The sequence below is a fragment of the Onychostruthus taczanowskii genome, unplaced genomic scaffold (assembly GCF_017590055.1).
Source record: "Onychostruthus taczanowskii isolate IOZ18803 unplaced genomic scaffold, ASM1759005v1 scaffold73, whole genome shotgun sequence".
NCBI classification, from domain to species: domain Eukaryota; kingdom Metazoa; phylum Chordata; class Aves; order Passeriformes; family Passeridae; genus Onychostruthus; species Onychostruthus taczanowskii.
In genome coordinates, this window is record NW_024505118.1 from 2,739,217 (window position 1) to 2,765,432 (window position 26,216).

Consider the following 26,216-nt stretch of genomic DNA (forward strand, 5'->3'; position numbering starts at 1 on the left):
CATGTTGGTAGAATGAGTATATGTGATTAAAAAAATTTTTTTCTTCCCCAAACATCACACTTTGAAGGGCTCCAGGTGCAAAGAACAGCTGTCCCCCAACTTGTTCCCAAATAAGAAAAAGAGTAGGAAATCAAGTAGTATCATCCCTTGAAGAGGCAAAGCACAGGCCAAAAATCCAGTTTCCCATGGGTTAGAGAGATAAAATGTATTTTTCAAGTTTCCATATAAAAGTATCTGAAAGCACTAAGTATACCCAGTAGAACAAGTTACATAATACCACCCTTTTCCTTCCCTAAAGGGAAACTTTTCACACATTCAGTAGACTACACCTATATTGAAAAAGCTTATTTGACAGTACCTGGTTTTGAAACTACAGCTGACATGTAGGAAGAAGGAAAAGATCCAATCACAGGTGAGACCCATGTATTAGGGCTAACAGGAAAAGGCAACTTTAAAAATTGCAACTGTGCCATCAACAGTATTTTTGGTGGGTAATACATGTAAAGTTCTTTACAAATTCTCATACAAATCACAATGCAAAAGAATTTGTGAGACAAGTGAAGAACAGAAGTGAGCACAGTGAGCACAGAAACGCCAACTTTCACTATGACACAAAGGTAAGAGCTTTCACTTGGCAGGGAAGTTTACTCCAAGACTTTCTTTCCTACTCCAGACCTCCTTTCTGTCACTCCTGCATCATAACTGTCACCTTATAGTCAACATTATAGACCGTGGTGTATGCAGAATAAAACAAGAGCCAACACATCTCTAGCAAATATAATTTTTAAAAAATCATTGAAGCTAAAAGGGACAGGAAGTAGCATACCAACTTTTTTGATTTTTCTTTTCAAAAAATATCACTGCAGTACTATAATTAGAATTCCTGCTTAGTAATACAAGTTTTATAACAAAAACAGTAACTACAGGTATGTACAATATAAGGCAAAAGTGGCCCTTAAACTGTGAGTAGATACACCAGCACCATTGAAATTATTCATAATTTGGGCTGAGCTTTTTAAGATAAGAGGTCTGTTGATAACTTGTACATTGCCTTAAAATTTACAAATAATTAGCCTCTAAATGGCTTGGATTATATGTTTCTACAGAGAAAGGATTTAAGAACTGACTTCCTGTTGCTTTACTTGCTGTAGATCTCAAAGGCCTGCTGTATTTGCTGTCCTCACAGTGCAGCATACACATTAGCCACGTTCCACATTTACTACTCAAATACACCTGTTTAACAGCTGAGTGTCATTTTCACTTTCCCCCTTCCGACTAGGAGAAATATGTTGTATCATTCTGTCAGCATTTTCATAACAAAAATACAACGTTGAGAAGTCTGGAATTTATGCAGAAACCTTTTCTATAACTTGATTATCTGTGAATTCACTTTGACCTTTCTGTGAATGCTCACCCAAAAGTCCTTAATGAAATTAACTTAAATTCTGAAATACTTACATTAAGAAGTCACTGGCAGTAGCTCCCTATGATCCATAGTCAGCATCTTCCACTCCAAAGATCAAATTCACTTCCATTTACAAAATACCTTTAGGAAAAACTTTTAATTGATTCAGAGAATTTACACAGTATGCAACTAAATGTCTTCTGACAGAACAAGTTATGTTCAAATTGTACTGGTTTATTTACAACTGTAGTTTATAAACAGTAGCACAAACATCTTTACATGAAAAAAATCTCGTTGCTGAAGTAGGCACAGAGTTAGAGATTTTTGAGGATATTTTCAGGAAGGACTAGGAAGAGGAAAATGTAATACAACAGCTGCTGGGCAAAACTATACATACATGAGCATTGGCCCAGGTGCAATTTCATGCAAATATTTTCAACAGTTCAAGTTCTATTGGTGTTTACTCAGATACTAAGAAGGAAAAAAAAAGTAATTAGTTCCAGAATTAAGGTGCCCTAGCTTGATTCCTAGTAAAATAACTTAGAATAACTGCTTTTTATAAAGGTCAGTTTAACTTATTTTACCTTCTGATGTAGTACCAAATCATAGGTTTTGATTCAAGTACTCAGAAGATTTTATGCAGCAAAGCTAATCCCCATTATCTTCACAGTTTTTGGTGATTTCCCATCAGTCTACAAAGATGCTCTGCCTTGTCCATAAGAACATTTCTGTACTGAGCTTTGAACAAGAGAACCATTCTTGAACAAATGGAAAGCTTACGATGAATATTCATATAGTTGCCATCTCTCAAATCTTTACTAATTTAGAAATTGTTACTCAAAATAATATAAACAAATGCCTGAACCAATGAAAGTAACTGGTAAAGAATACATTTATCACAGGTATGCAGCACTGGAATTTCTCCCCTGGTTTTCTGAGCATTCATCTTCTTGCTGAACACATCTTTGGTCAGCATGTACTCACTTTTGTGCTGAACTGAAGGGTTTTAAACATCTAAAGTTCTTAGATACTTTGCTTCTGAGGAGCAAGGCAACTTGTTTTCAACTGTCATATTTTGTCATGAAACATGCATTTCAATGCACACAGTTGTCTTTACAAGGGAAACAGCCTCAACCTAAGAAATGTAAAATTCTGCATAATCTAAAAAAAATCACAACCCTGTAATAAAAAACTACAGTTAATTTCAGTATTGAAAAATAATCTTTACCACCAATTCCAGTTATTTAGCCTAGTAGCTGGTAAGACTTTAAAAACCCCTTAATTTTACAAATTGCTTGTACTTTTTTCCATTTATCTGCAGCCCAAACTGGACTTAACCACTTTTAATGTGAAAAGAGTGTTTTTAAGATTTGTATCTGCCCTGTTGAAAATGCAAAATTTTTAATTAGTCTTTGATACTACCTGGTAGGCAAAATCCAATTCTAGACTGTAGGTAATGGAGACATTTTATTTACAAGGGATAATAATTTTAAAAGCATTCTGTTTTCAATTGCTCCTCTGTATCTCCCAGTCCTTCATTCCTTTAACATTCACCCAGCTGCATCTGCTCTTGCAAAGATGCAGATCACTCCCATTAAGGCTGCATTAAAAAGAAACAAACTGACCTTTATAATAAACACTTCTCCAAAACAATACCAAAACAAAACAAAAAAAAACAAAAAAAAAAACCAAAAAAAACCAAACAAACAAACAAAAAAAAAAATCCTGTTCAGGAATGGATAATAATTTACCCTATCTGAAGCCTGCTACTCAGGCACTCCCACCAGCAAACAGAAAAATTCTCTTAAGTTAGTATTCAGTTGGGAAACAGTCAGCTTGTGTCCACATACAGTATCTTGGTTGCTTCTTCTTTATAAATTGGTCTCTACGAAGTCTTTAGTTATTAACTCTCCAAGGCATCCAACACTTTCATGATCTGTTGTTTTATGGCTTTGGTAGCATCACCTGCATTTGGAATCAAATACCTTAAAAAAATTTTAAAAAGCCATCATTAATTCACTATAAAATTTTTCAGTATAAATTCCATAATTCTTTTAATTCTTCCTGTGTATAGGAGGAAGGGAAGAGGGGAATACATTAAAATGGAAAAAATGCTAAAAAATAACATTTAATTCCTGATTATACTATGAAACTTGCTCTTTGTGAACTTAGAATTGTTAAGGAGTACTTTATAGGCCATCCTGGAAAGAAAAATTGACAATGGGATCAGTCAGACCATTCCAGATCTCTACAGATAACACTGTCTCACTGAAGCATAGAAGTCCTTGCTTGGATTTTGTTTTGTGGTATTTTGGTTTTTGTTTTTCAATTCCTGTAGCTCTAGATCAATCTGCTTCGGTTCGCAAAGTGGTGATTAAGTAATTCAACAAGCAGTAAAGTTCTCTGCAAAATTTTAATTTATCTTTACAAACCTAAGTAGCCAACAGGCACAGAACATCCCTAGTTAGGTAGGAAACTCATCTCCCCTCTCTTGTGAAAACACAGCCTCCCCTACACACAGTTCTCTCCAAGGAAGATGAAAAAACATCTAGCTGCTATCAGCAATCTTCTTAAAACAGTGTCAAGAACAGCAGGCTACACCAGTGGAAAAAAGCCTGATACCTCACTCCATCTGACCCATTCCTCCTCTTAAGCATGCAAATACTGAGCATGGCAACATGTAAGTTCCAGGAATCAGGTTTCAGGGAATCAAGAGTTTTGAATTTAGGCTTCTGGACTTCCTGCACAATGCACAGAGACTATGAGTCAGATGTCAAAAAAAATATAAAAATTACTCCACCGTACTCTTAAATCCCACGCTTCACAAATCCATACTTTTGCTGCAGAGAACTGTCCACTTCATTTTTAAGACCTATTACAAAAAGAAAACACTTGCACACATCCCATCCCCAAGTAGTTGCAGTTCCTCTCTTCTGGGTCTCATAAACACCCATCAGTTTACTGGCAAATCTTTTCCCCTAGTTCATATCTGATTTATGTATTCCTAAATAAAAACTATTATTTTTGAACTCAATTCTGGGAATTACAGCATATCCCTGATTTCCAGTGTACATCATCCTGGATATCATTACCATTTACACCTGTGCTACTGAGAAGGCTTACCTTTCAACTGCCAGAATTTCTATGCCTGAAGTATTGCTATTTCCATACTTAAAGGTGATAAGTTCTGGGTGTTTCTTCTTGGATGTGATTTTGACTACAGAGTTGAGTGCCTGTCGAGACTGTATGTAAGCCAGTCCCTTTCGTGATGGAATCTCCCTCAAACAGTACATATGAGTTGCTGTTACTAGGAGATGACTTGAAGGAAAAGAAAAATACAAATTAATTTTGTTAATGATTTACATATCAGCTATTTAGAAAGTTAAATTCTATTACTAAACTACATAGACAGAGCAAGATAATACAGCTACCAAACCTAAGAAACAGTTTTAATACTTTCATAATACCTAAAGAAGAAAGTTGTACAAAAGACTTCAGAATTTCCTTGAGTACTGTTGCACAGCTATTTCTGAAAACTAACATGGCATCTCCCCCAGTATTACTGGTGCACAGAGCATGCCAAGTACCTCCAGCCCCTCTCTCCCCCTTCAATTTTTTTTACTACCTTGTTCTTCAAAGCAAAACTTTACACCAGGTTTTATACATAATTACCATTCTACAACTCTGCAAATACAAGAATGCAAATACAGTAACACTTTGTTCTAGTTTGTTTCACACTTTCACTTCCTAATTTAATACAAAGGCTAAGTTAAGTGACCAACACTTTTCTGTAGAATGTCTATCAAGATGGATGTTTTCACTAATTTCAGTACCTGGGAAACATATGTCCATTTTCTTTTACTTCATTACATGGAAAGTTATACTTCACATCAGGTTTATTTATCCATGTTTGGATGTTGACGACCTCTTTTCGATCATCGTCCGACATTGAGGAGCTGTCAATTTCATCTGGGTTGAATGGAAGGGGTAAAAACATAAAAAAAAAAAAAATCACACCCATCAGCTAACTTTTCAATTCACTCAAACCCACTGTAGCTAGACTGGTTCAAAGCAAGTGTACCTAACCATATAGAATTAAAGAGAGGGAAGAAAGAAAATGGCATATCTGATATTTCCCTCTTAATTTTCTCTCAACAAACAAGTATTTTTAGGTCAGGGGGTATCTCTGGCTGGTCCGATTTGTCCCTGCAGTAAAGTGCCATGGATTTCTTTCACAATGAAAGTCACTTGTCCAGACTTTCCTTGAAGCCGTATAAACATTTTGCATTTAAACCACCAATATCTTTTGGCAAGGAGTACCAAAATCAAGCCAACTACAGTCCAGGAGAGTCTCTTCTTGTAGCTTGTAGTTTCTTTTACAAGAAGAAATTAACACCTGTTGATCCCTTTCAAGGTCAGGCATTATTTTTGTGGATCACTTTTACTACCTTAAAATGCCTCTTTCACATAACAAAACTTCTAATATTCAGCTGTGCCTTTTGTGAAAGTAATATCACATCTTTCCTCACCCTACTTATGCCTCTCTGAACCTTGTTCTGTTCAAACATTGTTTCCGACATCAAGGGCAGAAGACACACAATATTCAATGTGTGGGTGAATCATAGATTTCTGAGCATTTGATTTGCTTTTCTGACTGTTAATGACTGCTTACTTATTATAAACCCACTGCTGCTGGACATGTCCAAATCATTCTACCACCACTGGATCTGAAACTAGAAGTGGTTGGGGGTTTTTTAATGTCTTTCTTGCATTAAAATCATACTGAATTTCAAGTGCCATTTTATTACCCAGTCATGCCCATTAGCAAAAGACTCAGTCTGTCCTTACTATCTTAGATAACCTTGGATCATTGGCAAAAATTGTTGTCTTTGGCTTCACATCCTTTTTTAAGGACATTTTAAGAACATATTCCAATCTGAAATTTTCAGCACAGACCTCGGTGAAACACCCAAAACTCCTGCACGTGTTATTACTTAGTTGCAAAATATTGCTTTTATGTCTAAAGATGGTGATTATGTTTACACAGTAATTTTGGTGCTGCATTAGAAGAAATTAAGCAACCTAGTTATCTAACACAATCAACTATATCAACTCCATACAAATTACTCCCAGAAATAACTCAGGACAGCTCTTCAAAGAGCCTTTTTCAAAGCCAGTTTCCTAGACTTTGTTAAACTATTTTCTTCAATGCAATTCAGAATTTGAAACACACTTTGGGAAACACTGTCACTGAAAAATACATTACGGAATTGGAGCAAATGGAACAATAATCCACCCTCATGTCACAGAATCACAGAATTGCTGAGGACAGAAGAGATCTCTGGAGGTCGCCTGGTCCAACCCCCTGCTCAAGCAGATCCACCTAGAGAAGGCTGCAATAATTACAGCTGACTGCAATTACTTACTACAGAAAAACTCCAAACACTAAAACTTGACAAAACCAATTATTCAGAAACAGGTTAACTTTTTGCATTCTTCTGTATCAAGATCATATATATATTTCACTTCATATGTGTTGACTTTGCTTACTCCAATTTCTGTGATTCTGCTTAATTACCAAGGGTAATAGTGCTTTTAAAAGCAAATATTAAATAGAACTTAGTAAAAAAATATTACTGAAAACATGTTCCGGACAATTTGGTTTTCTGAAACTACACAGACTTTGCAAAACACTATTATGGATGCTCAAAGAACTGTGCAAACTTAATTACACGGCATTTGGAGAAATATCTTGTTAGTATTAAAGCTTCTACCTGATAATTTCACTTTGCCCCTTCACAATTTTTATTGCAGATGATGATCAACTGTTTGTCATTAATGTTATTTAAACCTGTGACTCTCATTAATCTTCCTGAACTGCTTCTTTTGCGTATCAAAGATTCTCAGACTAGTTACTTGTTTCTCCAACACAAGCCAAACATGCCTTTTGGCCACAGAAGAGTTATTTGTGAGACGATGATTGGGAGTGGGCTAAAACTACCACAGCAAAACCAGGGCAACAGCAGGCTGGAACCATTCTAATGTTGGAAGCGCTCTCAAAAAAACCTCCAAACAAACCTTTATGAAATGTGTGGTGTTCCAATTCTGCCAGTAGTTTTTCAACGAGATACAAAATTTAAATAAAAATTGTATTTTTTTTCCTACAGCAATCTGCATGCATATCAAGAGATGAATCAATCACTAATAGATTCGTTGCTAAAAAGCCAAGTCTGAAACACTGGAGAGGTGTGTACACATTAGCCATTTAAAGTCTAGCTCCAACTATATTTCAGAAATTCAGATCATTACACTAACAGACAATACTAGACATTTAAACTGAGATACATAAGCCAAACTACATCTTTTATATTTTGCTTAATGTTGTGAGTAATAAAGGCACAATTGCCAGCTTATACGTACAAGATCAGTGTTGGAAAATATCTTTATTTCAGAAATAACAAGTGAAGACAAAAGATCCCCTAAATCTGCTTATTTGAATTTCTTCCTGTTGGCTGTTTGGTGCTTACCACAAATTACTTTATATTTAATCTGCTCCTATGTATTTGAAGAGGGTCAGTCCTAGGCATTACCATAACATACATGAACAACAATAATAGACAAGTATCATATTGCAAGACAAAGATGTAAGATACACTGTTTGATTGAGTCCAATTTAATAATTTTGTCTAAATAAACTAATCTAGGTAAAAGAAAAATTTTCTACTGTACCAGTATCATATTCTTCTTCATCTCCAATGCTGAATACTGGCTTCACACCACGGTAGGGTTTTCCTACTCTGTCACTGCTGCTGACATGTCTGTTGGCAATGAAAAGGGGAGGAGAAAACGTGGGACGGGAGAAGAAAAGTAACTTTCAAACTGATGGTCTGAGTTCCACAGTAACATATTAGCAAAATGTAAACACAGCTGTGCAACAGAGAATGACAAGAGACTCTCATGAAGCTGCCTGCAAGGAAGAAGTGAGTGACCCATCAAGCAACTTGGTTAGTGAAAGCACATAGTTCAGCCACTTTGTGAGGCTGACTGTAGTAACAAAGAAAGTGGAAAGAAATGCTGTTTTGTTTTAAAAAAGCCCCATCTTCTGCTCATCTTCTCAAATGTCAACATACATTAGAGACCTGAAAACTGACAACATGCTACATTTCTACCATGAAATGAAAACGTATCTGGAGAGTCAGGGCAACTTCACAAGGATGCCAAATTCAGATAAAGCAAAAAACAAAGACTATTAACTAACATGTCTGGCAGTTCATTTTTCTGGTTAATTCCTCAAAAGATAACAAAATGCCTTAAGAACTACACAGTGGGGTTATTAGAAACCATCTGTGGTAGTCTAAACCCTGACTTCCTGTTCATTACTTCCAGCTTGAGTAAAATCTTGAAATATTTGCTCAAACAATTCATACTGCTACAATCCCACAATCCCAGCACCAGTGTGATATTTATGTGTTGTCAAAAATCACATTTAAATTGTTTCTACAGGTCATATCAAATGACACAAACACACACAACTGAGTCTTTATGTGTGACAGTAAGATTGCAAATCCTGAGATATTTTAAAGCTCCAGCTCAGAATGCTGAGATTACATGGTCACAGTTGAATTAAAAGCTCTTGCCCTCAACTGTTGAGAATACCTGAAAAATATGAGAAAAACCTGAAAGTTCACAAAGCAACAATACAGGCAATTTCTGAAAAAACCAAACAGTTCATCATTTTAGCCTTTAGAACTGGCAACACTTAGCCGTTTTTAAAAACTCAAAACAAAACCAGAAAACCTTTCCTCCAGTTCCAGAACCTCCTTCCCCATACTGTGTGTTTATGTTTCCTACCAACACTAAGCTTTGGTTCCTGTTTTAAGTACCTTCACAAACTTCAGTTTAAATGTTACTGTAGAAACAAGCTGGACAGGGAACAGGTTTAGTAACATGTAAATTAATGCTATTACTTAGGGATACCTGAAAGTAGACTTGGAAGTTAGAAAAGAAAACAACATTTTCTATGGGTAAAATTTACTAATATAAACAAAATAAGGGGAAGTTTAAAAACCAAACAAACAGAAATGTGGTCTACAATGGCACAAAAATAAACATACAATAACATGCTCATTAGTGTTTAAGACAATAAGCATCAATGACACTGACAATTCAAGAGGGCCGTGCTTCCATATGGAGGCTTTTGTAAACATGCTTTAGTAATACACAAATGTGTATTGAGAAAGAAGCAGCACATTTAAATAATGTCAAATTGAATTAAGCAGAGAGGATCTAAGAGCAGATCTCACTAGTGTTTATCAAATGAAGTTAGTCAGGACAAGAGAGTAAACAATAGAGTAAAAAGCTACTTTATAAAAGCCTGGCAACATCTGAAACTAGAAATTTATTCCCTTTACATTACATGGAAGGCCATCATCACAGGATTACAAATTGAATGCAATGTCCTTTGGTGGCAAACCTGCCAAATGAAACATCCTGGTGATAAACACAAAGTAGATCTAATTCAATTGATACAGAAAAAATGCCATTACAGGTTTTTAAGAGCTGTAATTTTAAGAAAATACTTTAGGGATATAAAGTGTGAGCTAATTTATTCTTGCATCTACCCAAAGAAAGAAGATGTGCAATAGGAGTGAAAGGAATAAACAAAATCACCAAAGTAAAATCTCAATATATCAAAACTTCCTGATTACAAATACAGATTCATGCATCTCTGAGTTATCAAAGAGTCACCATATTTAATTTGGTATTTGAACACTTGCTTACCATATTCTAGAAACAGATCAACAAAATGTGGGGTACAATCCCCATGATCTTAAGTATTTCTAGATTAACAAAACATACTATGTGCTATTGGGCCATTCCCACTGTTCTTCTACAGAACATTACTACTGATTTCTCCCACACAAACAACACCTTTCTGTGATGCTTTTGGGTGACTCCCAGCTCAAATTATGTACAAACTACTTGAAAGCCCATTTTTAATATTTTCAATAATTAATCAAGCACTAACTTTCATGCATTTCAGTGTAAGTGGGTCAAAAGCTACAGAAATCCTAAAGTATAACCAAAGTTCGAAAGTGATTATGCATGAGCTGCTCTTCAATTATCACAAGTAATTTTATAAAAACTCAAGTCACAATTTTTATTTCTGAAATAATTATAAGACACTGTATTTGAGTCAAATGTGAAGGGCCTCTGCATTTGCATGAAATGCAGTGGTTATGTGAACAAGATGAGGTAGAATTGCAAAGCATATTTACTTATCAGTTTTCTTTTCCAAGTAATGAGCATGTCTGTTTCTTTCAGCATGTTCTATCACCAGGTAAAATATAGATAAGATGCATAAAAATTTGAGACTTCCAGACAGAATTTCCACATGGGTTCCCTGTCATATCTAAATTCTGATGAAATTTTATGAAAAGTTTACTTTTCATAATTATAGTCTCTTGTTAAAACATTAAGCCATAATTTGTTCAGTAATTGTTTCTGGTGTCTTCTACTAGTACAGGTTGCTAATAAAACGTATATAGGAAATGACAGGTTAAAAAAAAAATCCATAAAAAGCAATAGTAAGGAAGAGAACAGAAATAATAAAGCAGAAACTAAGAGAAGAAAGCACTGCCAATACATTCTTTTTCCTTCCTTTAGTCTCTTGACCAGTGCTTGTAAAAAACAATAGCTTTAATATATTTCAAGAAATTAATATCAAAATACGCAAGCAATCTTGTCAGTGTAACCAATGCTTACAAACATTGCGATGCCATGCTAAATACAAGAAAGGTGGTTTTAGTCAGACTGCTTAATTATCAAGCTTACCGCTCCAGGCTTGCTCTGTCTGGCCAGGAAATATTGAAAGGTATTCTACAGTACATTGGGGCAGAGGACAGAACAAAAGAATTAAAAAAATGTAAAGGAAAAATCTAGATAAATAGCTGAAATTCTCTATATTGGCAATGTATCTTCTTAAGGAGGATGCTTGTAAATAAAAACAATGAAAGCTGGACACAAGGTAAAGAAATATTTGCAAAAAAAACTACTAAAAGATGCATTTCATATGCTACCTATGGTGTATGTGTAAGCATTACTTGATTTCACAGACAGGGGTACCTTACACCTGACCACATTGCTGAAAGCTCCATCCAGCCTGGCCTTGAGCATTGCCAGGGATGGAGCAGCCACAGCTTCCCTGGGCAATCTGTGCCAGCGCCTCACCACCGTCTCTGTAAAGAACTTCCTCCTAATATCTAGTCTAAATCTACCCTCTTTCAGTTTAAATCTTCACATTCATTCAGTTTAATTCCTCACAAAGCAAAAGCTACCAAACATTATTTAAGAATGTTTTGCCTCTAATGGTGAAATAAAAGTAATAACAGTATTTTAGAAAAACATTTTCCAACACAGAATAAAGGAATGATCTGAGGTACCAGACTATTAAAAATTACTCTTCATTTGGCATATATTTTAAATCCTGCTATCAAACAAAAACTAGGTTTCTGAGATTCCTGAATACCAGTGTCTTGATATTCAACATACACCTTCAAAGGCTGGATTTTAAAGAACTACAACAAGCGTTTCATTTAAAGCTCTGACAGATGAGTGCTATTATTCTTGTATTTAGTTAAGATAATTATTTGGAATCATCACTTCCAAATTTGAGAGTGTTCTTCAGTCTACTTGCACATTCTCATTCCTTGCTGTACCTGAAGACACAAAAACCACACACGGGTCGACTCTGAGTTTGAAAAGCACCTTTACATAAGGACTTGAAAAAAACTGAGATCTTTAAAAGAGGCAAACTCAATTTGCCAAGATACAGCAGTGAAAAAAACCAAAACAGAACAAAATCAACCAACCAAATGAACCTATCCAGAATCCCACTGCCATTCATCTATTTCATTAGTGTCAGGATGGGGAGGAACTGAAATAAAACTGAAATAATTGTTCACTTTCAGAATGAACACAAAATTGACACACTATAAGAAGTGAAATTAAGTGACAAATTCTAGATAAGCATTCAAGGCAACAGGACCCACATTGGCCTTCCAATACTGAGGAGCACAGTAGGCTCCCTGGGTTGTGATAAAATTGTGAGGAGGGTAGGGGTAGAAAATTAAAAAACCGAATATGGGAGACAACTTTTTCCTAATGAGCCCAGTTTTCGCTTACAAACAGCCACATGAAATAGGCAGTCACTTCTCCCAGCTAATGCACAGCGAGATATAGATGACCCACCTGTCCACTGGAGTAGATGTATTTTCAATAAAACTGATAACTTTCTCTTTCACATTCACAGATTTTGTCTTCAAAGCAACAGTCATTTTATTCACTAGGGATTTCACTCCTTTTCCATCACCTGAACCGTTAGGAGAATCACCCTGTAAAAGTAACTCCTCTCAGGATTAATCATATAAAAGTATGTTATTTCATCTCAATGAATTTATTAAAAAGGAAACAGACTACAAAACAGCAATTTACTTTTTGGTACTCAGTAGAACCTCAATTACACAACTGAGTATTTCTTTAGAATTCTATCAAATAACAGCAATGATATGTGACTGTGGAAAATATCATCCCACAAGGCAAGCTTGACAAACTATATTACTCTGCTATGGACATTTAGACAAAGGAATCCTATTAGTGATACACTGCATCTAAATTAAAAGCTAAATTCTACACATAATATATCAGTTGTAGAAAAGATACAATTTTGAGCTGTGCCATGAAATTGTATGCCACTTTATAGTAACTTGTTCCCAGAGTAAGAGCCAGGGAAAGAGTTATCTATTACACATATTCTGCTGGAGAATGACTACAGCAAGTTCCTACCTAAAAACTCTTCCCCTCAAGAGGATAAAAATGTTTAGGTCACCTATGACTAGACTGTGATCATAGTTTGAAATTAAACACACAAGTATAAACAGTCGTGACTTGCAATAATGCATTTTATGGAATAGAGGAATGAGGAATGTGAATGAGGAATGTGAAGAAAAAACACATGACACCTAGGGCTCCCATCCCACTGTAACACTTGCACTAAAATTTCACTTACATCAACAGAGCTTATGCTATTTCTTGAGCCGGAGGTACTAGCAATCCAGTGGCCATATCCATTTTCTGGTCCTTCCACATTGATATCTGCTAAGTGCTGTTGGAGGGCTGTTAAAAGGCCATTAAAAACATTCAGAATTACACTGGACTTAGTCTGTTGATGAAAATATTGTATATACCTGAGGTTAATCAGTAACAATTTTTTCCCCACAATTCAATAAAATAGATAAATTCAGTGGTCACTATAATAATCCTTGGCTTTTCCTTCAGTAGTACAAAGGCGTTAAGAAAATCCATCTAATGCCTACTTATGTACCTAATAAACTAATTATTTTGATAAACATTTAGAATACAGCAGCAATTAAAAATAAATCACTGCTTTGATCTTGAAGAGTTCTTATAACACCACACATATTGATTAATAATGCCTCTATTGTATTGTTAATAATGTCATATTGTAGCACAGATCTCCCCACTGCTGTAGAGCCTGATTATTTCCAGCAACATGAACTAATCAATTATGAACTTCTGATTTAAGAAATCATTACAGCAGTTAATTGTAATTATGAAGTTGCATCTTCATATGAATCTGCAATCTACAGTGGCTAAAACATCAAGAATGACAAGCTGGAAGAAGGAATTTCTCCAATTTCTGCATTAATTTTTCACCACTCAGAAATTTGGGAAAGCCCTAAGAGTTAACCACAAATGTGTAAGCGCACAGTGTTTACTTACACAAAACAAAAATCTGACAAATGAGACCTAGCTGCTATTCATTTAGATGTTTTTTAGCAAAAGCCTCAAAAATACCAACAGTGTTAAGAAATCAGAATTTTTCAAGTCAAATTTCATTATTAATAAGCTTACCCATAAAGCCTCCTTTGGCAATGCTTACGTACTCCTTGTTTTTCTGCAACAGAAAAGATAGTTCTGATCAGAGCAAAAACCTGTGGAATGAGTTCGGCAAGTAAGGTAATGACATAGTGGTTAGTTTGTTTGCTAAAAACTGTAAACTTGAGTAATGTAAAAATCAGTTCCGCTTTTAAGGAGAAAATGTTTTGCCATTCACCATCAAGGACACATGCAAACACCCTTTACTCCAGCTGTTAAACCAGTGGCAATTTAATAGTACCTGTAAGAAATGTGCTAACACCATGTTCATGTACATATCTTCTTCTTCCCTGCCACTTCCCATGAAGCAGAGATGTTCCCCACCAGCTATGGAGCCAGACTCAATAGATTGTTTTTGTGCTTCTAACAGGGATTTTACAGACTGTGCAAATTCTGATGGGTTTTGAAGCATCTGTGAAATGAACAAACAAAAAATGCTGTCTGACACCAAGATAGTGTAAAATGAGTTGTGAAAGGAGACAAACTTTGAGAATGGTTACAATTCCTTGAGCACAAGCAAGGCAACCTCAGCACTGTGCAAGTCACACACACAGAACCTGAACGACACCTCACGTTACATAAACACTGTGACTGGTCCTTTACTTCCTCACCCCACTTGCTCTCCCCAGGAAAGAAACACAGCTAACATCTGTTAGTTTATTTCTGAAGGTATCAAGTAATAGTGGAACAAATCTTTGCAACTTTCATGTTGCACTGATTTGGTAATACAGCAGTGGGACTGGTTTCTATATTTACACATGCTTAACCACAATACATCCAAACTTTGGAGATTTGAAACCATTTAAACTACCAAGAATTTCTAGAGGCTACTAAAGTCTTCCTCTTGATGCCTCCCCACTAAGCTTTTTCTCGTTTACTTATCAAGGTTTGGGAAAAGAAATTACAATTGAGAGTACAAGGAGGTATCTGTGATTCTTTGTACTCCCAAAAAGGTAAGGCTGGGATACATGAAGGGCTACTATGCATGCAAAAACTTGAGTTCCATATGAAAGAGATGGAGAAACAGGGACTTTCTCAATACAGCTAGCATTTTAACCTGTGTTTGTGGGGAAGGTACTTATTTAAACTCATAAGAGAATTTTGATCTGTAACTGGATGGAGGGGGGGGCAGGGAGGGGCCAGAAGGGATTCTCATCATTTTGTCTGTACAGTGGATGAAATGATGAAGGACAAAGTCAGAAGTACACAACCTAGCCATCAGTAAGTAAGGCTGAATTTTAACTGAGGTTTTCCTAGAGATAAAGGCTGCTGCTTTATTACACAGGTCCTAAATCTCACTACTTCCTCTAACTATAAATGAGATGGATTCCAAAGTGCTTTCTCTCCCCATTGTCTCTCCCTACAATAATTTTTGCATGCTTTGCACATACAGGAATATAAAATGCACTGCAATTCCATGAATGACTTCTCATCACAAAGGTTTTTCCCTATAATGTTTTCCTAGTATTGACTTTTAAAAACAAGGATGAACCTGGTCACATTCATCTGCCATGGTTAATGAAAGACCATTAATTCCAATATACAATTTAAATACATATGAACAGATGACATCTAATTTAAGACTTGTTTTTATGGACACCTTTTTCATATACTATCAGCTATTTGTACTACTTAATTTTAAATGCTTATTTCTACTACACTGAATATGACATTCAATTAAGACTAGCAGAACACCCACACAGGACAGAGAAAGTTTTTTCCTAAATGATTTTTGATCCAGGTTAAAAACCACACTATCAAAGAACCATTTAGGTTGGAAAAGACTCTTGTCATTGACTCCAACCACGAACCTCACAATGCCAACTCTCCACTGTTAAGCCACATCCCCAACTGCCATGTTTAAAAGTACTAAATACCTCCAGGGATGGTGACTCAACCCCTTCCCTGGGCAGCCCATTCCAATGCTTGACAACCCTTTTGGGAAAAAAAATTTTTCCTAATATCCAACCTAAACTTCCCCTGGTGCAACAAGAAGCCACTTCCTCTTGTCCTACAGCTCATTACATGGGAGAAGAAACTGACACCCGTCTTGCTACAAACTCCTTCAGATAGTTACAGAAAGCACTAGGGTTGCTCTTCAGCCTCCAATTCTCTCCTGGGCAATTACATTTAATATTATATTTATACATGTGCATATAGCACTGAATAACGCATCATTTTAATTAGAGAGGTAAAGATATGACATGCCGGATTGAACTTAACTAAGGTATAAAAGTATTTTATGACATATTTCCAAATAAATCATTCCATACAGCTTCCACAGACTGCTTAAAGTAAAACAGTTGAGGGCTAATCCAGAAGTGATGAATACACTGTTGAAATGGAATTGATTTTGGGAGGAAAAAAGGACAGAGAAAAATATGACTGAACGTACAATTAGGAATTCATAATCAAATAGAAAGTACAAAATCTTTATTGAAATTATTAATTCATAGGAGATCTCAGTGCCAAAATCAATGTACTTTCTCTTTCGTATTGTACAGCAAAAATTTTAAAGAAGCAACAAAATCCTTTTCAAAATATATGCCCTGTAAAAGCAGACTATAATAAGACTGGCTGTGACAAAAAAAAAAAAAAAAAAAAAAGAGACAAAGAAAAAAAGTGCTCTTTAAAAAAAATTAATTACATCTTTCACTGGAAATTAGGATGCTAAAAAGAGATTTCTCCTCCAAGCAATGTATAGTCTTTAATCTGTATGGGTTTCCATTCCTAACCAAAGAACTGGAAGTCTTCTAATGTCATTAAGGACTAAACTTCTCAGTAAAATGATGGTTCTACCATCTCCTTTAGAGAAGCTAAATTTTGAAGTCTTATCATCACATAGCTAGACCCTGCAGTCCACGGATTGAAGCCTAAATTAAGAATACTTCATTTTTCAAGGCAGGCATTTCTCTCTCCTTCCATCTCATTTAGGATTCAAATACCAGTAAAGAAACAAAAAGCATACAAACCAAATCTGAGTCTAAATGAAATGCTGTTGATAAATGCCCAGCATTGTATTGCTCTGCAGGACGACAATCCACAACAAAGAATCTCACTCCTTCCTGAAAGAGAAATTTTTAAACTTCAAAATTGCATAATTATTGGCAGAATTCAATTACATTCTAATACTAACTCAAATATTACAGGAACTGCTCAGAGGGGCTAAGAGCTATTAAAAAAAATAAATCTTACTTCTTTTGATTAATCTAAACTTTGTCTACAGTTACCAGTCCACCAGTACTATTCCTGTATCAGCTTTCCATTAATACATCAGCTTGGGCATGGGAAAGGATCATCCAAATGCAATTATATAATTTCTACTGAGAGGAAACATAGTGGGTATGAGACAGTCCAAGAGTCCACTACTAGCCAGCACAGCACATAAGGATGGGTTTATGTCCCACCAACTTGGACAGGATATAAACAGATGCTTAACTTTATGTGGACGAGGAAAAAGCCCAAACTATGCACGACAAAACTGGGGCATGGAAACTGCAACAAGAAGTCAGTAGTCAATAAAAAACACTGTAATCTAACTACATTAGGATCCATATATGGGTCTTAAATATTTCTAGTGAAGTCCCTGCATCTACATCTCCAATTAACTTCTACTGAAACAAGTTCAATCAATTTTGCTTTTTTCATTTAAACCTTTCATTGACAAAAGACAGATATTCCTTAACAGTGATCTTCTCAAAGGTACTGAGTAGTGAGTTTTAAATTTTCCTCTACAGTAGCTACATTTGGGATGGAATTCAAATTAGTGAGATACTACTTTCAGCTCACACTCCTCAAATTCAAATCTGTCTTAAGCTCCCCTATGCTCCTTGCTACAGCACAAATGCATTGAAGACAGCAGATCATTTACAAGGGAGAAAGCTTGAAGACAAAAATATTTTTCCTGAAATAGCAAACACTCATTTGTGCTGTTAGTATTTAAAACTAGTGGTTAGTGATTGATTATTTCCTTTTTCTATAAAACTGGGGGGGAAGGTTAATTCAGTATACTGACTCCTTGTTGCTGATTTGCTTGCAGAATCTCGGACACAGAAACTGCTAGACAGAGAGCCTGGCTCAAGTCTGTGTCGTCATCTTTGAGGCCCAGCAAGCTGCTACCAAAAAGACTGTGGTTGTCCTAATAAGGCAAGGAAAAAAACCATTAAGTGAAGCCATTGTCTTTATGTATGAAAGTTTAAAATAAAACTACATCCATTGCAAACATCAAGTTCCACACGTGCGGATCCTGTCCACACAGTAATGAAACTTCTGATCAACTGAAATTCCTTCTGAAAAATCATGCAAGGTCTGCATTTCCATTGCAAACATGCTTGTTCACCACTCTGACCATACCAACATGATGCAGTGCCTCTGGTATTTGTTTTTCAGTTGTTTTGTTTTTTCCCCACAAGAAAACCTCCTATATCTGTCTACAGACATCAGAGGAAGTACACACAAGCTGAGGGCAATGGCTATCAAATATTTTTATTTCATTCATTCACTACATCAGGTATCATGACTAAGGAAGCGCTGCAAAAACAGCGCAGATGATAATAGATCTATCTATAGTAAGAGACTCTTTGTTTTTGCAAAACACAAAGTGCAAAGCACTACTGTGCAGGGTACTACCATGCAATTGTGTCAATATGAAGTTTAGCCTCCTCACTTCTTAGAACAGCCTCTTTTGGAAAATGAGGTTATCAGTCATGAAGCGAGAATATTGCAAGGAAGCTTCTCTCATGTATCAGTTAACCTTATCTTTCAAAGAGCCTAACAATAAATATCACCAGAGAACAACATGAAAAAATGTTTAAAGAAAGTATATTGCAATGAAATATTCAAGTTACTGTCAGCAAGAGCTTGAACACTCGCCAAAATGAAGAGAATTTCAAAATTACTGTTATTACCTTCCTGAAAGAAGCCGGAGTTTTGCTACAGTAATATTGTGCCAAAGAGAAGAGATCTTCTATATCCTCTAAATCAAGATTGGCTGGTGATGTTTCTAAGAATTCTGAGACAAACAAACAACATAAATGCAACACTATTTCAGACACAGAAATGAAACAACACAGACCACAAAACAGCTTATTTTTAATAAGGCATAACAATCTAGTGTATTGACTAAACGCGAATATTGATCCACTCTCCAGATGAAAAGTGAAGATACAGGAAATATTCCTTATCCATAGAAAACTTTCACTTTTTGCTAGATGTTCAAAACTTCTATGCAAGTTATTTTTCACCACATTCTTACTCCTGTACAGTTTTAGCTTTCTATTCTAAGTCAGCTACTTTTCTAAAGAGCCCTGACCGGGAGAATCCTTTAAAATGAGCACTTAATCAGTAGCACTGGTCTCTGTCCAGGATAACCCAAGGGTGTAGCTCGGCAGTTCATGGAAAAGACACAAAATTCCAAGCGCTGTCATTTTGAACTACTAGAGATTATTAATTATGTTGTATTACGTGTGTAAAAAAAATACAAAGGCAAGAGTTATTTAAATTTTCCACTGAAATTTAACACATTTTCTATAAAAACATTTAATTAGGCTCAAATCAAGTGTGCATTAAGACAATCCAGCAAATGCAACAAGTGCAGTGGATTTAAAGAAGGATTTGAAAGCTGTTGCTTTGGGCTTAGAAAGACCAGTTTCTGGTGATTGTTTCCAGTACTTCAAACTGAAGAATAGAACTAGGTGTGAGAGCACTAAAAGGAATAAGGAAAGAAGGTCAAGGACAGAGCAGCAAAAATAAGAAAGAATTAGAATGTGAAGGGATTAAAAAATGAGAAAAATCACATGGAAATTAACAATCTAGCTCTTTAGCAACAAAAAATAGTAATAAATGGGGATTACAGTATATAGTAAATATTTAACTAGCAGCTATGTAAGAGAAGTACTTACTTATCATTTCTTCTTTATCTGATTCTTGTGCTAAGATAACGTCTCTGAAAACAGTAAAGTCACAGGCATAGATTAAGTCAGTAAAACCAAAATGAAACAAACCTGGATTAAAACAGTGTCAGCAAAGAATGCCCCAAAGAATTAACTATACACTTACTTTGCATTGACAAGGATGATCAACATTAAGAAATAAATAAAGAATGGATCTGCTTGTTGTAGATATCCATCCCATATTGCCTGAGTGACTTCAGCTGAACAGTAGTACGAGAAGAGGCTTCCAAGCTAAAAATTTGGAAAATAATGTGAGAAAAAGCAATTACCAGGAACAATCTTATCAGGAATACCTTTTTAAGAGAGATACAAAGTATCAAAAAGAAAATAAACCTAACAAAATTACAATAAACCCTACATCTGCCCAATGTACTGAAGGATGGTTCTAACTTCTAAACCAACTTTTACGGAAACAGTGCACAACACTACAGATTATCTTTGAATAAATATGATTACTGTGAAGGCAAAGTTTGCTGTACACTGCCAGCCTTGCAAATTCAACCACAGATAACACAGTCAAGATGGAGTACTGTTTAGCTCACAGCCACTGCTAAATACCAATTATATCAACAAGACAATCATAAGAGAATATATTTACTCAAATAGCATAGCAATTAGGGCTTTGAAAGGATCCTGCAAACATAATTATTTTTATTTTCCACAGTAGAACTGGGCTAATTGAACATGGTTGAACATTATTTTGACAACATCACTTACTTAGCATTACATTACGATGCTTTATGACTGAGTAATTAAACATTTGCAAGCATCAGAAAATTTTCATTACCATTTAAGAAACTCTTTGCCTGTTCCCATGCTCCACTTGAAAAAACATCCTCTCTGATATATAAAGTCAAAGGAGATAAAAGGTAGGAACTTCTTACTATACATGCCAGATTTACAATCACACCTAACTCAAATGCATGCCAGCTGACTTCACTGGGGTCTTACTGTACTCGCTGATGCACACAAATTCCACATACATTCACAAATGTATCAACATAGCTACAGCTTTCAAAAGCTTGGTATCTGTTTTAAAACACTGTCATGGAATATTTCAACACTTCCTAGTATAGTTTTATAGCAAAAGATAGATCTATTCAATTCTGGCTCAAATGCAACTGAAGACAAAACATCCATGAACAAGATGACAGTCTTGGTATGTTGCTTATATACTTCTAAGTATTAGTGATACACTTATATAGACAGATTTTTCACAGACGAAACAGAGAATTTTACTGTAATCTCATTATATAAAATGAAACTTATGATTTTTTCCCAAAACTGTACACCAGGAAGCATGGTGTTGAGAACTGGCAGCTACACCAGCTTACTTCACTACCACCTTTCAGAGAGGAGATTCTTTTTCTAATTAGGTTTCAAAATTTGAAGAAACAACTTCAAAGAATTTTGTATGTACTAAGGAAAATTATATTAAAAAAGGGAAATTGAGTGACAAAAAAGGACCTGATTTCTCTTTTGAAGGCTCATGAGAAGGCAAAAGGCAGATTTGGAGAATGTGAAAATTTTTCCTAGACACAATTTTATACTAAAATTGGCAGCAGACTTTAAAAATAACAAACAAAAAAAACCCCAAAGACAGACCTCACAGTTTAATAATTCATTAATTTTCACTTCTTTGACTGAAAATTCACGAGGTTGAAAAAAATTTTACATAGCCAATGAATATGAAAGAAGAACATAGAAAAGTTCATGGGTCAAAGCCTTCTCTATTAAATTATGGACTTTGCCTGTGCAAGCACAGTATCATGATTTTGTATTGCATATACTAAATAGCGTTGATACAAAAATTTTGTTGTAGTCTAGCCACACAAAATTTACAAAACATTATGAGATGAGAATCTTTGTAGCTACCCATAACCTGAGGCAGTTTTGAAGAGGAAATGACTAATGCTTCAAAAGTTGTAAAATATATGTGCCTAAATTCTAAAAGACATACATATATGCCTTAGCAGGGAGGCTTCTAAAACAATTAATTCTTCAGCTTTAAAAGATCTGTTAGACTTATGTTACCCATATCTACAACATACAGCTGCCCACAATCAAAACTAACTTTTTGCTTTTTGAGTATGCCAGCTGCTCTCATTTTTCCTTACTCCAACAAGCTCCCAGTATCAGTGACTCAATAAGAACTCACCCAGTACAATAAAAATATGACATTAACAAGACCTCATATCTCATGCTAAACACTAAAAAAAGCCCACACTATATTAAAACATGCAATTTATTTTAATATATATGCAATTCTAATTGCTTGTACTACTCTTCCATAAAGTCACAACATGTACTTAAATTTTAACAGAAAATTTATTTTTTATGATGTTTCCCTACTTTCACTTTATTACCCAGTTGAGTGCATATGAATCCGGAGTCATCTTCTTGGTATCAAGATAGGAGCAGAGTTCAGGCTCATGGTACTGAAGCAACAGTCTAAATAGATGAAAGGGTCTTCCCTTCATAAAACAATCCCTAAAAAGTAGCAATGAAAACAATAAACTCCCCCATAATATTGCAGTTTTCAGACTTACAGCAGCAATTCTTTAGTATCTGTGATCATGTAATATCCTGTACATTGCTCTTTTAATTCACAGGGACTGATCATGAAGTCAACTTGCCTCAAGAGTCAAAAAACCAACCAGCCAAATCAAACCAACAAAAACCCCAAAAACACTGAAACCCCCACTAAATTATCAAGGCAGCAGAATGAAATTCTGCCTGACAGATTATATAATACAGAAGTATTTAAAACAGATCTAAATCTCAAAACAAGTCTATCATGGTACCAATGGAGCAGAGATTCGCTGATCTACTGTAAATTATCTATGTCTTTCATTCTCCCACTGAGGAGAAAAACCAGGAAACAGCCTACACCTCATTGCAACACCACCTAGATTCCTACAGAGAAGCTCAAATACCAGGTACTCTGCAAGCCTTCTACAGCTGAAAGCACAAGGGTTATGTGGCCATATTGCCACTATCCCCAAACAGCTCACGGAGCCCAAGAGTGTTTCAGAGCAGAAAGGGACACGAGCTGAGTCAAGTGACAGGACTGATAAATGCTTGCTTCCTGCCACTACAGCAAAAATGCATTTTACATATTTTGGGCACATATCCACCAGCCAGGCTGGAATCTCCTCTCCATGCAATCAGACTAAGACCTTTAATCACAGACTATCCAGGCTTGCTGAAGTGTCATGGTGCTCCAACATACATAAAAACTTACTTTAGTGAGAGCACCTACCCAACAGCACGAAAATCTCAAATTTAGTATTTGTCATTAAAAATACCTAGCAACTTAAAAAAATTCAGTCCCAACTTAAAAGAACTTAAGGAAAATATTAACTTCTAAAAAGATTTTGAGACTTCATTAGTGTTTATGAATTACTGCTTCTGAAGGAATAGAAGTATATTAGATATCAAAAATGCTAGGAAAGGGAGCAAAAAGCCACTTTCACATAACCTATATGAATTAGTTCATAAAAAGTAAGTTTTGATATTGCATGAAAGGATAGCTCTTTAAAAGGCATACTGAATCTAAATCAGTCACATCAGTCAGCTAATTCTTTGTATCTTAAACCAACCCAATCACCTCTTGGATTTTTTCTTTCAGAGAATACTTTTACTGCCAATAAAAATAGTATATATGGAAAAGAAAGAGTTTTACCTTGGAATGAATTTATTCATGATAGCATAGAAGCAGTTGTACAAATCACTGCGGGGCAAATGAAGGTGCACCAGAGGTCTGAGCAGATGTATCCAGCCAAGGCAAGAACTGTATTTAACATTGCGTGATTTACAGTAAAAAGTAATAACAGACTCAATATCCAAAGTTAATACTGACTTCTCTTCTTCTGGCACCGACAACTGGTCTGAAACAGGCACAGGAATACAAACTGTGTTAAAGGCTTTTCAAAGAAATTGGATGAGATCATTTCACAACACAATTGCGCCAATAAGGACTGACTGGAGAAAAAACCCAACAAAATCAGACAGACAAAAAGCTGGCTATTCGGATTAAATTCTTACAGAAAGGCATTAAAAAAGGTATGAGAATACAACTGATTTTATAAACCCAGTAGGATAAGACATTTAAATAACATAACAACAGGATGAAAGAAGTTTGGGTTTTCCAGGATCTATACAAAAGAAAGAGGTAGATTCTTTCAATGCTCCTCTTCTACTCCTATCTGATGTGCTCAGCACACAGCTTAGGCTCAGCTCTACAACAATTCATTTGAATTTCAACACAGATCAATCCACAATGCATACCTTCAATTCCTCACTCAAAAGCTGACTGACATGTAAAAGAATCTAAATCAGAAGTTTGAGATCACCTAGGCTTACAGACTTAAATTTTAGCATTAATTTATAAATCACATTTTTTTATGTCCAGGATGGAGGAAAGAGACCTGTACACACTACATTAACACAGTGGCATTAAATTTCTAGGAAACGTCTTTCCCCCTCAGTTACAAGAAGACTATGAGTCTCATGACTGTTAGTAAATTTTTTTATGACAAAAGTCTTTAAAACTTTCCCATCAACAATATTGACAACCCAGTCAATGTTTGGCATTCCTTTTCTCTATCTCTCAAAAAAATGAAACAGTACATAAAACTCACATGCTAACTGAGGATATACTTAAATTTTGGAGACTACTTGCTTTGCTAAAACTTTGAAATAGACACATTTAATCCAATGAAAAATTGAAGTCTCCATATAACCTCCTTTATTTCATATAACCTTCTTTCTGAACTTTACATTTGGTCCCTCATCAGTTTAAATCCTTACATATCACAAAATATTTGCCAATAAATACAAAAAGAGAATTATCAGACACGGAAGTGCTTAATTTTGTATTTTATGAATATAATCAGAACACTTTGCATCTTCCTGAAGAGAGACTGTGATTAAAAAAGAGAATGGAAATTCCACCCCCATCTCTTTCCTTTACAGGACAGAGAGAAGGAAAATAACTCCGACCAGATTTTAGGGCTAGAAAGTGTAAAACTGCATTTCAGAAGTGGCAGATATGTATGCATGCACCAACTCCATCCTCTGCCCTAACTTTAAACTGCACAAGAATAAATAAAATGATAGGTAATAAAGATTCTCTTGAAGTTGTGAGATGTATCCTGATTTATGAGTCAGCATTGATCCCATCAAGTGATCACTGATACCAATGCTGCTGCACCACGTCAGTTCTGTGGCAAGCTCTTTGCAAACATGCCAGATTATTGTTTCCTTTGTCCTGGCAGCACCTTGCTTGCACAAACAGAGGCTTTCATTTTTTGCTGAAAATGCTATTTAAAAGTATCTTTCTTTAAAACAGTTTTTGAAGCTCAAAATGTTTAATATATTTCTTCTCTCAAATGCTATATGCATTTTTGTGCTACAACAGGTTTTCAGATTAAGAACCACACCTTCCACAATTAAAAACCTGAAGGACACTAAATAAAGAATGTCTGCTTTAAAAGATGGAGCTTGGAAAACAATTACCATCTTTTCATCTCACAAAGCTTTCTGGCTATGCAAACCATCATTTACAAGCTAATACTTTGAACTCCCATGATGTCACCCTCCCAGAGTCTGTGTACAGGTCAGAAGATACTATTGTTTTCTGACAGTTTCTTACTGATTTTTATCTGCTCTTTCATCTTCCTCCAAAACATAAGCATCATTCGGATCATTTAACTGAAATAAAGTCTTAAGACAACTGAGTTAAATAAAGAAGTTTTCAAACTGATGATCTAAATGTAACAGAACTTACCAATTAGTTCTTGGCAATCCTTATGAATTATACTCTGCTCAGGTAGGTCCAAGGAGCCATCCCAGGATGCTAGGCTGTCCCCCTTTCCCACAACATTAAGTGCAATCTGAAA

The 26,216-nt window shown here is 35.5% G+C and overlaps 1 protein-coding gene across 2 annotated transcripts in view; it reads right to left on the reverse strand.

Moving 5' to 3' along the window:
- TBC1D23 (TBC1 domain family member 23) overlaps positions 1 to 26,216 on the reverse strand; it is a 40,813-nt gene that overhangs the window by 5,743 nt on the left and 8,854 nt on the right. The window contains exons 6-23 of one of the 2 annotated variants that reach the window (XR_005953974.1): positions 26,105 to 26,210; positions 23,999 to 24,203; positions 22,680 to 22,803; positions 20,420 to 20,544; positions 20,263 to 20,306; positions 19,270 to 19,373; positions 18,378 to 18,500; positions 17,335 to 17,427; positions 14,604 to 14,774; positions 14,339 to 14,381; positions 13,473 to 13,579; positions 12,656 to 12,798; positions 11,240 to 11,284; positions 8,135 to 8,223; positions 5,239 to 5,374; positions 4,529 to 4,723; positions 3,256 to 3,390; positions 1,459 to 1,546 (exon numbers count right to left, since the gene is read on the reverse strand). Coding sequence is in view for 1 of the 2 variants with exons in the window: in XM_041422429.1 (XP_041278363.1) it covers positions 3,309 to 3,390; positions 4,529 to 4,723; positions 5,239 to 5,374; positions 8,135 to 8,223; positions 11,240 to 11,284; positions 12,656 to 12,798; positions 13,473 to 13,579; positions 14,339 to 14,381; positions 14,604 to 14,774; positions 17,335 to 17,427; positions 18,378 to 18,500; positions 19,270 to 19,373; positions 20,263 to 20,306; positions 20,420 to 20,544; positions 22,680 to 22,803; positions 23,999 to 24,203; positions 26,105 to 26,210 (1,935 nt within the window). In the remaining variant the exon portion in view is untranslated. Of the gene's footprint in view, positions 1 to 1,458; positions 1,547 to 1,618; positions 3,391 to 4,528; positions 4,724 to 5,238; positions 5,375 to 8,134; positions 8,224 to 11,239; positions 11,285 to 12,655; positions 12,799 to 13,472; positions 13,580 to 14,338; positions 14,382 to 14,603; positions 14,775 to 17,334; positions 17,428 to 18,377; positions 18,501 to 19,269; positions 19,374 to 20,262; positions 20,307 to 20,419; positions 20,545 to 22,679; positions 22,804 to 23,998; positions 24,204 to 26,104; positions 26,211 to 26,216 lie in introns of those variants that run through there. The other variant, XM_041422429.1, reaches the window with a different exon arrangement.